Source organism: Pongo abelii, chromosome 4 (genome assembly GCF_028885655.2).
Source record: "Pongo abelii isolate AG06213 chromosome 4, NHGRI_mPonAbe1-v2.0_pri, whole genome shotgun sequence".
Lineage (NCBI taxonomy): Eukaryota > Metazoa > Chordata > Mammalia > Primates > Hominidae > Pongo > Pongo abelii.
Window position 1 is genome coordinate 102,836,405 of NC_071989.2, and position 12,571 is coordinate 102,848,975.

The window sequence follows — 12,571 nt, forward strand, 5'->3', positions numbered from 1 at the left end:
ATCACTAATATATACTAAGCACCTATGGGAAGTATGGGACTGTCATCTAGCATTACAGTATTTCCAAACTCTGTAGATAGAAAAACAAAATCAAAAGAAGACAAGGGCTTCATTGTCACCTCCAAAACTAGAGGTTTTCTCTGATATTACAGAGAAGTGTTGATTCTTCCCACTGCACTCCTATAGCCCAGGGTTTTGTCACATAGACCACATGCTATCTCACTGCATTTATATTTAGCAAAAATTTTAAAAGATACATGCCTATTTATTCCATCTGTTTACCTTCATCTCCTAATGGTCATATAGCAGATTTGTATAGTTCTTGGAATCAAAGCAAACATGAACTTTATTACAAAACAGAGCTAGGATTTATTCATAAGATAGCATGATGATAAATTCCACTTATCTCTTGAAACTATACATTGCAGCACAGGATATGAAGATAGCATACACTTTTCATAAGTTATATTTTTTATTAAAATAAATGGTGATCATGTTTTGAATTTTTAGAAGGAATAACTTTTATTAATATCATCAGCACAAGAAAACTTTTAATTAATTGTCTTCTAAATCTTAAGAGTTAAGAGGTTTCAAAGCAAAGTTTTGTTTTCAAATCTATCATGTTCACTGGTATAGTAGGACATAAGTCATTAACTTCTCTAATTGTGAAAAGTCATCTTTTTCTCTTCTCATAGCCTGAAAAAGAGTACAGTTATATAAATATAAAATAGCAGATCAATTCTAACAGAAAGGGTTGGAAGTTCATTGGTTGTTTACATTTTTCTTTTCTCTTTTTCAAAGATAAGCTTTGGAAGAATCTCTTTTTGCTAACCGCTTTCAACAAATACAGTGTATCAAAACAATCTACCATATCACCTCCAATTTTGAAAGATACAAAATCTACCCCTGTCCTTTAGGCATGTGTACTTTTATGGCTCACTTCCCAGAGTAAGGATTTGGACATTTGTGCTGTGGCAATAGCTAAGAAATTGCAAAAGTCAGATGTTACATTTTGATAATCATTCCACAAATCCATGCTCCACCAAACTAGACCAAAAAACCTGCAAAGGAAGCAGTATTCTCCAATTTGGAATACAGTATTCTCCAATTTAAAATACTGCCTTCAAATATGTTTGGAAGTTGAAATAATGAAACAATCTCCAAGCATGATAGTAAGTCAATTAAGAAGTACGAAAGTATTCATAATGCCAACCGTTAGCAGACACATTTTTGAAAACCTCAAGTCATTAATATCTTACTAATTCAGTTATAGCTCTCGAAATCAAATTAACCTTTTCTAGCTGAAAGGAATTTAAAGGCCTTAAATATGAGTATGCAAAGTTCTGTGGATACCAAATACCACTTTAAACACTGATTTGATGTTATTTCTTCAACCAATATGAAGCCAAGACAACATTCCTGTGTCACCCAACATTTGAATTAGCTTTAAGCAAGCTTAAAGAATTTGAAAAATAAACCTCTCATTCATTCTCTATCCACAGATTTCTCTAGCCACACAATTTGTATGACTGCCTCCAACAGCAAGTGAGAAAGTAGGCAATGATAAACAAGCTCACAAAATTTTAAGACAAACAGAATAATCAAAAGTTTCTAAGTATGCTAGTCTTTCACTTAAATAGAAAGCCAAATATAAAAGGTCCAGAGGCTTTCACTAATTTTCCACTTTAAACTTTCTAATAATTACTAAGACCACTTTTTATTTCAATAGAAAAATATAATTATTGAGCTATAATTATTCAAAGATAATCATATAAATCTGATATATGTTTCACCTTTAACTGAGATCATAGGGGAGCAAAAGAAATATAAGAAACTAAACCTGGTAACTACTAAATCCTTCAAAAAAACAAACAAACAAACAAACAAAAAAAATATAAAGCTACCACAATGTTTCTATTTCTCAGGCACTACATTTTTCATTAAAAATGATCATAAAAGGAATATCAATGTATTACACTATGTATCTCACACATAGGTTATACTGTAAATTAAAAATTATCTGTATTAGAATCTCAAATGCAACCTTCAATACCCTGTGAGAAGGCATTTTTCTAGGGTACAATCATATACCTAAACTGCCACATTAATTTAAGGCTACCACAATCCAGTGAGTAAACCAAAATATGTTACTTACCTTATTACAAATAAATGGCAAATTGCAGGCACTTTTCAGCTTGCAGCTGTCTAGCATAGTTGATTAGAAATGAACAAAACATCGTTCACTCCAGTGAGAGAACTGCATATTTAGACTTGCCTTGCTTCACTGAATACCGGCAAAAGAGGCTGTTCACCTCCAAGTGATAGCAACAGCCCTGCACAGAGCACTTGCTGCTCTGCACAGCAGCGACTTGGAATGAAAGTAAGAAGAACCCGTGATGTTTAAATAACGTAGCTTTAGATTCACAGGATATGACTCAACTCTCAAACCAGTAAGGGAAGAGTTTCCCATTGCAAAACTGTTAGTACAGATTACATAACAAACATCCTATCTGGGGTTCTAAAATACTCACATTAAATACTAAAAACTTCACCTGCTAAATCAAACATGCAGTGTTAGTAGTCAACCTCTTCCTCATGGCAAAAGTCACAACAGGAAATAAGAATAACAACACTGCACAAAGAAAACTATTCTGCTTGTTCTCTGCAGTGAATTAATTTAATGTTATTAAGGGTGTGAGAACTTGCCAACATCTCCCAGAAAGACATCTAAAAAAAAAAAGGAACACTAAAGTCACTAACATTCCCATCGGTATAAAAACAATGTGTAGAAAAATATTCCATTTTAACATGCAAGAAGTGGCATGCTTTACAACACAATAGAATCTCCTTCACTACGTAGAGAATGGAAATAGATCTTCGTACTTTGCTGTTGCTGTTTCCCACAGAAATCCTTTCCTATGCTGTCATTACCTTGTGCTTCTAGCTCTGCCTACCTCACCAACTCAGAGTCCCCTTTTATCTGTTTTGTGAGCCCTTCTAAAGGAACATCACTAATGATACAACTCCTCTAGTAAATGTGGCAATTTTACATGCTTTCTCCACCACATGTTATCCCTTAACCCTGAGCTGTGTTAAGCTTGATCAAATATTGAATTATCATATTTAGATACCTTGGTCAATAAATATTATAGACATAGATGCTTGGAGAAAAGTCTACTACATAAATTCACTTGCCATCAGCCTCATCAAGGAAAAAAAGCTGAAAAAGCCCATGTTAATAACAGTAAGTAGGCTGAAACTAACTAGAACAGGGCTGTTAAATAGACATATAAGGTGAAGCATATATATAATTTAAAATATTTTAGTAGTCACATTAAAAAAGTAAAGAAACATTAATTTTAGTAATGGTTACCCTAGTATGTCTAAAACATCATCATTTCAATATGTCATAATTATAAAATTATTAAATATTTTATCATTTTGGTACTAGTGTTGGAGATCCAGTGTATGTTTTGCACTTGTGTTACATTTCCACTTGAGCTAGCTATATGCAAGTGTTCAATAGCCACACATGGCTAGTGGCCACCATATTGAATAGCATAGGCCTAGGGTTCAAGGTTCATTTTCAGTCTTCAGGTGGTGGTTCAAATATTCTCTTTTCAGAACATTTAGGAAGGTCTTCCCTGACCACCTTCCCTGAAGTAACCTTCTCCAATTACCTTCTATCGAATGATCTTTTTCATTTCCTTTATAGTACATCACAGTTTGAAATGTTCTTCTTTATTCATTTGTTTACCTATTTATAGTGTGTGGTCTCTAACAAGAATGTAAGAAACCCGAGGGCAGGAATTTTGTTTCAACAGGCTATTGACATGGTCATCAATACATAGCAGAATTTAATCAAAAAATTATTTAATAAATGAATAAAATATGGATTTTTTTGCTATGGTTTGGCAAATAATATAAAATTAAGAAATGTGTTTCTCATATCACTGAATTTCCAGCGAATACAGTGGGCAACACTTTCTTGAATTGAGAAATTGTCCCCTTTTTAGAATATTAATGATCTTCCATGTATAACATGTTTCATTCTCATATGCAATGCTATGAAACAACATACTTGTTTCATTACTCTAGCAAATACTTAGAACACTTTAATCCCAGTGATGTAAATTTGGACACCATTAGGATGTCTATTTATCTCCTATTTACAAAAACATAAAATCAACGCATACTGTGCACAGAGCTACAACGCAGGGGTCAAGGATGGGCATGTGACCCATGCTGGTCTAGTAAGCATGCCAACCTCTCCACTTTTGCTAACATTGAGAAAGAGGTTAAGTTTGTAGAATGTTAAGAGTAGAACTGCTGGTTGTTGTATCTGCTACCACATTGTCTAAAAGTGGTTGTCTAAAAATTGTCTAAAAGAGGTTGTCTAAAAATGAGGCTAATGAAGAGAAAAACAAAGCCAAATACGTGAAAGGCAGATTCCTGATAATACTACTGTAATTACCAGATACTGTTATGCATTAAGTCACATTTGCCCTCTACTGCAATGATGAATATACTGGAATGTTCACTGGAGAATTACAGTAGTCAAAACAGGAAACCATGCAAGGAGCCATAAACAGTGGAAGAGTTAAATAAATAATGGGTTAATCATACTAAGGAATACTACCTAGTTATTTTCTTTTAAAGAATCAGGTTATCTAGATGCACTGAGATGCATAGGTCCCTAAAAGATGTTAAGCAGAAATAACATATTGCAGAAAAATATATTATCCCAGTTATGAGTAGATACATTTTTTATATGCATATTCACAGAAAAGGGCCCAGAAAACTACACATCAGCTGTGGACACGTGGTTCGGTCTGGGAAAGAGATCTGAAGTAAGGAAGTGATGGGGGACAAAGAGAGATCAATGTTTTGCTCAGTTTATTACCTCTGCATAAATCTTGTAAAATAAAAATGAATTAATGTATTCCTTAGGTGATTTGAAAAGAACACGTTACATTTTAAAAAAATTTTAATATTTTTTATTTCCGTATTTTGGTACATTGTACTAACTTTAAGTGGACTACTCTCCTTTATTATTTTTTAAAACAATGTAATGCAAATGATGGTGCTCTTTTCTGTCCCACTCTCCATACTTTACCAGCCCCAATTTATGAATATTCCAATTTTTCAGTCTGGTTAAAGTGAATGCCAAAGACAGAAAAGAGAAAAAGAAAGGGCAGAGAGAGAAAGAGACAAGAAGCTGCATTAGAATCTCCAATGTACCTTCTAAAACTGGCCAAGGTCTTTGGGTGTTTTTTTTTTTTCCTCTTGGCCTCCTGCAAGCAATTTTATTGGCTTTATAAAATACAGCTTGGATTTATTCAACTGCAAATATATCAACAGTCCAATGTTTATAATAATATGCTTTATATTAATTTAGTCTTGGATCAGAGTAAACAAATTTGTTTATTAACAACTCACTGAAACATTTCAGGCTTCTGAATTGGGCATAACAATTGCTTTCCTAATTAGCTCAAAATCTAAACCTTTTGTTGCTTTTTTTGGCTTGCTCTAGTCTTCAAAATCTTCACATTATCTTAGGTATGCTCATCACATCTCTTGCTTTTGTATTCCCTTAGATTTCCACAGTTTCAGCCCCTTTTTAAAAATGACACAGCTGAAGGTGCTTAGAGTCTGAAGCAAGAGTAAGGGCTGTTTGACTTTTAGTATGACTAATGAGGATCTGAATTTATACAGTGTTGACAAACTGATGTCTGTTTGGCTCTATTTTATTCTCTAAGCCCACTGATCCTAGTAACTTAAACCTCCTACTCTGTTGACACCCTCCTTCCATTCTCCTTGCCTCTATTTAAAATTATGCCAAATTTGCTTCTGATTTTCTGGAAGAAGTAAACCATTACGTTAATAGACACATCTGAAGCCTCCATATATCTTTACCTATCCCATACCTATCCCATCCCTTCTTCTCTCTCCAAAAGTAAACGCCCTCCTGGGTTGGCTTATATCATTACTGTGTATCTTTTATAATACTTTTTATTAGATGTACACATATCCATAACAAGTACAACATATTATATAACATAATATCCATAAACAAGATATTAATTTGCATGTTTTACGCTTTATACAAATATAATAGTGTATAGATCCTTTAAGTCTTTTTTTTTTTTTTTTGCTTAGCATTATCTTCTTAAGATTTACATGTGGTTCTGCTTAGTTTATTCATTTTAACTGCTGTACAGCATTGCAATTTATGTATCCATTCTCCTATTAATGGACATTTAAGTTGGTTCTAATTTATTGCTATTATCAAACTATTATAATTCTTGTACATGTGCATGTATTTGTTTAAAGATGAATACCTAGGAATGGAATCGTGGGGTCATATGATAAGCACACCTTCGCCTTTACTAGATATTTCCAAATTGCATCCCAACAAAACTAGGCTAGTTTACAATTCAACCAACGTGTATAAGAAGTTTTGTCACACCAAACTCTTGTAAACTATCTCCATAGTATTGATGATCCAAGATGCTGAAATACCAAGAGTCTTGATATTTTTGTTTTTTGTTTTTGATTGGTATGAAGTCTCAATGTTTTAATTTGGATTTCCCTGATTACTACCAAAGTTGAGTATTTTACCTTATTATTGGCCTTTTTTTCTATTGCGTTATTTGCCTTTTCCTGACAAATATTTAGGAGGTCTTTATATATTATAGTTCTATTCCTTTGTCAATTGTGAGAGTTATAGATATCACTCTTCTGTGTAATTTTTTACTATTGTTTATAATGTCCTTTGCTGTTTTTTTATTTTTTAATTTGTGGTTTAATTTAAAAATTTATTTTTTTCTGTTATTTACCTATAATTATTGAGTCAAAAATATAAAAATCAAATGTTCTTTGGTCATTATTCATGAAGCATTACCAACAATAATGTTAGATTGCATATCTAAAGGGGAACTGAGAAAAATTTCTATTTCTTCTGAGTAGTTCAGTTAATCCTTACAAGGTATCTGCTATGTACCCCGTACAGTATTAGAGGTTTCAAACATGAAACAGACCATAGAATCAATACATACATTTATGGACTAATTGAAGAAAAATACTTGGAGGCAGACTGATGATGATGATGATGATGATGATGAAATGGAGAAGTTACCATGTGCCACAGGTTGTGCTGATGCATTATTTAATTTTACAGTAGTGTAATAAGATGCAGTAAATGTTAGTGTGAGAAATACATACAAGATGCTGTGGACAGAATATGTTATAACCTTGCATCCCAAAGATCATTCAAGATATAAAGTGGTCAAATTTGAGGTAGTATGAACCTGTGAGATATAGTAAGACCTTGAACTGACATTTCTATCTTCTCAAGTCAATCTATTTTCCCAAACCAATAACTCAGAGATTAACCCTCATTTACTTAGAAATTTAATAAGAATTAAAGTGGGAACAAGTTATTCATTTGAAGAAAAAAATGCTTTTTTGGAAGACAAGTTCATTTTTTACAATCAGCGATCCAATCACGTAATGACATTTTCTCCATTTATTAGAGATGGTGAAAATTTAAAAAACCTATAGTTCTTAGGAATCCTAACAAATGGTGCATATATCTTCCTGTATCTGATTATTAATTTATAACATCAAAGTTAAACTCTTGTTCCTTAAAGAAACCTCATGGTAAGTACATTTGCAAACAATGCATCCAAATGTATCTCTTTTGTAAATACAGATGTTCACATGATGTTTCTCTCATTGAAGGTTATATCTGTAGCTCTACAAAAAGTTCATAAAATGAGAGGGCTTAATATTCTTCAGCCAGGAGGAAGAAAGGGCTCCTGATCTAGAAATAGAGAAGCGTGGCCAGCAGCGTCACACATTTCCTGAGGCAGATTAAGGGTATCCCACTTCCTTGAGGCTATGAGGTTTACAATTCAGCCTTCATATCACTGTAACCCTCTAGGACTTGCAAACCAAGATGTGTTTCCCCTGCTTAGGGGTGACAGTAAATTTGAAAACGAGAAAATAAGACTGCCATCTAAGAATTAAGCTTTGAAATAAATATATAGCAGGTTAGCACATAGATAGTTAAAGGCAACTTCAATTGTCAGAAGGATGCAAACTCAAATGCCTGAAGGCACACACATTACCAGTAGGTAATGCTGATCAATGTCTTGGACCTGGCAGAGACCACAGTGAACTGAATGAAGGCAGCACTCAAGCTTCCTTTAAAGGAGACAGTCTCTGCTCAGCTCCAGATGGTTGACCAGATGTGGGAAGGGGCGAGATCTCTGGATTTTTTCAAGAAAGGTTACAGCTCTGGGTTGTTACATGAATATTCCTGATGTTTAAATCTTAGCCTCTACACAATATGAGACAAACAAAAGCTTTTAAAGGCCAGAAGTGTCCCATGGACAGTCCATCTCAGACCAGGAAGTAGGCAAAAAGCAGCCTTGGAAGTAAGCATAGGCAGTAGCCACTGAAACACTGGGGTAGGGTGCTAGAGGCTGGTGGCCCTCCCTCTTGTGGCTCTGCCTCTCTCATTCCATTATACCCATGGGTCTGAGAACAGCCTGCCCTTCTGATTCCACGCTCATCAAGCTGCTTTCTGATACAAATATGGGATCCTGTCTGGCATGTCTTTAGGGAGACCTTGCTTAAAACTTGAGGGAGTTGAGGAGCAAGTCAGCAGCTAGGTCTCTCCTTATAAATTAATAAACTGACAGCCAGGTTAGCAATTTGCTCCCCATGTAGTCTGCCTACAGGAGCAAAATGCGCTGGGTGGGAAGATGAGCCGCCCATCTTCAGCTGTTTCACTTCTCATTCTAAATGGAAACATTGGCTTTCTGATCTCACACATTAGTCGTACGAGCTTCATTAATATGAGTCCAGTTCTGGAGGACAGATGTGCTCTGAAGCTGCTGACAAGTGTGGTTTCTGGGCCCACGGGGCTTTGGGCCAGACCACAGACAGTGGGAAATTCCCTAACACAAGGCCACCCTACAAGGCCCGTTGGGATCTTAAGTAATTGATCTAACTTCTCACTTACTCTCACTCTAACCCCGTGGCCAGTCATTTCAAAGCATCCTTACCTGGGTCTCTAGATGTCCAGAAATGACCTTGAAATATGGAGTTAAGAATTGAAGATACGCCTTAAGGAAAAGGGCAGAGAACTCACAGCAACTAAAAAATATGTTTGTAATCATTGGCACCACGGAGCAGGCACTCTGCTATGTGCTTGCCATAGATCATCCCACTTAATCCTCACAGAAACGCTGTGAAGCAGGTACTACTCAGAGCAATTATTCTATTTTACAAACTGATGCTTATGGAGGTGAAGTAATTTGACCATATGTACACAGCTAACAAGTAGCGGAGTTGGGATTAGAACCTGCATCCTCAAACACTACGACTTGTTTTCTGTACATGGTACTTTATTTCACTATTTTTACACCAAACATGCATTTTTGCATTACTATTTGCTAGAGACTGTTCTAACCACTTTACCAACATTAACTCATGTATTCCTCATAATAAGCCTATGAAATAACACTACAGTTTGTCCCATTCTGATAAGGAAACTGAGGCAAAGAAAGGTTAAGCAACTTGCCCAGGATTATACAACCAGGAGGGGACATAATCAGGATTCAAACTCCATCATTTGGGCTCCAGAGTACTCATTCTGAGTCCCTGTGAAACTCCACACAATGTTCCCTAGGAAGAGCTGATAAAGATTCCAATTTTAAACAATTTCAGTGCTATTGTAGGCACGATTTTTTCAGGAGGATGGATGGCAACCCAAGGAAAAGAAATCATTTATGTCATATCATTCCTCTTTATTATATACCAATTAGAAAAACGGCAATTCTTCTGGATTTAAGAACTACAGAGCAAGTAACCACCATAAAATACTATAGGTCTGGATATAGTTATTCTTAGGCGATACATCTGAGGGGGGTGACAAATTTTAGTTTGCATCTTTTCTTCCCCTCACTGTTGCAGGGGAAATGAAAGGAGACTTTTTTATTTCTGCATTTATAAATCCTAGGAGGTAAACATTGGAATACTTTTGAGAAATCTTAAAATGAAGCACATATTCCAGAGTTTAATTTGAAAGTCATTTTCTCCTGGAAACAAAGCAAGTTTAATTTCAGAATCAAAATGCACTGAACATAAAGAAGTAGATGTGGATATCTCCTAGTTTGAACCAAACTTTCAGTTAAACTTAAAATGGAACTTTTGGATCCATAAATTGCCAACTTTTATTAAGAATAATACTTTGGAATTGATTGGGTAAAAATAACACCTTCTGACTCATATTTTAAGTGTGAAGCAAAGTTTTCTATTTAAATAGTGAGGAAAGGCCTTCAGTGGTTCCTATACCACTTAAACAATCCAGTGGAGACCCTTCCAGCCAGGGTCTAAAATTAACTTAAACCTGAATCCAGAGGGTCTCTCTCTTTAAGTCCTTAATCTGCTGTTTTGTTTCCCTCCAGTTTAATGTAGTTCATGAACTCTTTCCAGAAACTGCCATCCTGAGAGATACAGCATGTTGCAGAACTAGCTCATAAACTGTCACCATGAAAAATAATACCTATAGTACTTCCCTTCTTTCAGCCTCTCTTCTCCACAAACAGTCCAATCATTTTTGCTCAACACAATTTATATAGTCTGGTTATCAAAATGTAGCTTAGTCCCCAAGCAATGTGACTTTCCTGGTCTCATTGTTGATTGAATTCTTGACACAGCCCCACACTCAGGCCTCTCTCCAGGGCCCCATCTAGTTCCATCTTCAGGTCTCTTCTCATTCTTTCTCGCTGCTCCTTTCATTCCTCTCCACATCATGAAACAATTTTAGGGATTGTTAAGCAAATGTCTGAGGCAATATTGCATGGCAGTTAAGAGAGTACGTTTTAAAATCGGACTACCTAGGCATAAATTATGTCTCTGCCAGTTACCTACTGTGTTTGTTATTACCATCAACATTATATGTTTAATTTTGAATCACTTAACGTTGAGATGAGAAATAAAGCATAGTTTTTAAAATTCGTAAATACAAATTAGTTAGCTTTCTTTTTGGCCAATACTTCAATTAAAAAAAAATTGGTGCTAATTCTGTCAGCAAATCAATTAGCTATTATATTTTATGCACGCTCTTGAATATCTGTGGGCTGTTCCTTCTCAATCTTGTTTTCTTCTCCTGCCACTTAAATGCTGCTGCTCCAGAGGAATCAGTCCTCGGTCCTTGGCTTTTTTGCTAGAGAGAAGAGGTCCCAGACTTCACAAGGCAGACCAGGTATGCAGTACACAGATACACATGGAGTTGCGCGGCACACAGGCAATCACATGACCATTCGAAGGGCATTGACCTTGCTCCACTCTACTCATCACTGCTATGTGGGATTGTAGGACCAGATTTTCTAATTTTCAAGACCATGTAAAATACTTAGTTTAAAAAATATTGCCATAATGCTTTGGCTGTCCAGATTCAACCTGAAAAACCCAGCCTAGGATGACATCTGCTTTATATTCTCACAAAATAATCTTATCCAGGTCCATGGCACTCATCACCATCCCTAGTCAGAGTGCTCCCACATCTCTGTCTTTAGCCCATATCTGAGCTCTCGCCTGTATATATTAACAACGTCATTGAGCCCTCTGCACAAGGCGCTGGGACACCAAAGATGACTAATATATTAGGTTGGTGCATAAGTGATTGCAAAAACCACAATTACTTTTGCATCAACCTAATACAAATGCAGCCCCTGCCCACAAGGGGTTTACAGTCTATCAGTCAAATTAATTCCTAGACACCTCCATCTGGAGATGCTCCTGGCACCTCAAACTAACACTGCCATCCCACTCCACACCTTCCCCCCAACCCCAAACCTACTCACCCTAGTGTCTCCTTCCTTATTTCTACGGAAGGCTGTTGCCCAAACCAGAGACAGGAAATTCATCCAGAATCCCTCTCTTACTGTTAAGAGCCAATTGTTCCCTGAGGCCTTCCCCTTCAATGCCCTGTCCACCTCTCATTCCCAGGCATGACTTTCCATTATTTATAATACTTCTCTACTCATAATTCCTTGCAGGAACTACTGCAATTATCCTTTGTGGCAATTTTTGAAACATATTTGAAATTTTTATGACATTCCTTTCCTCAAGAGGTGGGGTCTATGTCTTCTCTCCCCTTGAAACTCAGATGGCTTTTGTGACTGTTTTGACCAATAAAGTATGACAGAGGTGATGCCATGTGACTTCTGAGGCTAGAACATAAAAGGTTGTTCAGCTACCCCCTTGCTCAGTGGAACAGTCTCTCTTAAAGCCTTTAGATGCCCTGACTGTCTGGGGGCTGCCTTGCTATGAGGAAGCCCAACTAGCCCTGAGACCACAAGAAGAGAGGGAGGAGTCTGGACAGTCCTGAGCTTTCACAGTTTGTCCCACAACTGTTTCAACTCTGGCATCTATCTGACTGCAACGACATGAAGGACATTGACCAGAATCTTCCAGGCAAACCTTTCACACATTCCTGACTCACAAGATTTTCAATAAAATAAAATGGTAGTTTTAAGCTGCTAGGTTTCAGCTA

General features: G+C 36.2%; 1 protein-coding gene across 15 annotated transcripts in view; it reads right to left on the reverse strand.

Annotated features, from left to right (window-relative positions):
• Positions 1-12,571, reverse strand: part of MCTP1 (multiple C2 and transmembrane domain containing 1) — a 607,542-nt gene that overhangs the window by 385,415 nt on the left and 209,556 nt on the right. For 2 of the 15 annotated variants that reach the window (XM_054556470.2, XM_054556466.2), the window contains exon 1: positions 2,156-2,442. The exons of 8 other annotated variants lie outside the window; for them this stretch is intronic. In XM_054556470.2, the coding sequence (XP_054412445.1) occupies positions 2,156-2,212 (57 nt within the window). In that variant the 5' untranslated portion in view covers positions 2,213-2,442. Of the gene's footprint in view, positions 1-2,155; positions 2,445-12,571 lie in introns of those variants that run through there. 5 more of the 15 variants (XM_024247132.3, XM_054556468.2, XM_054556467.2 and 2 more) reach the window with 4 other exon arrangements.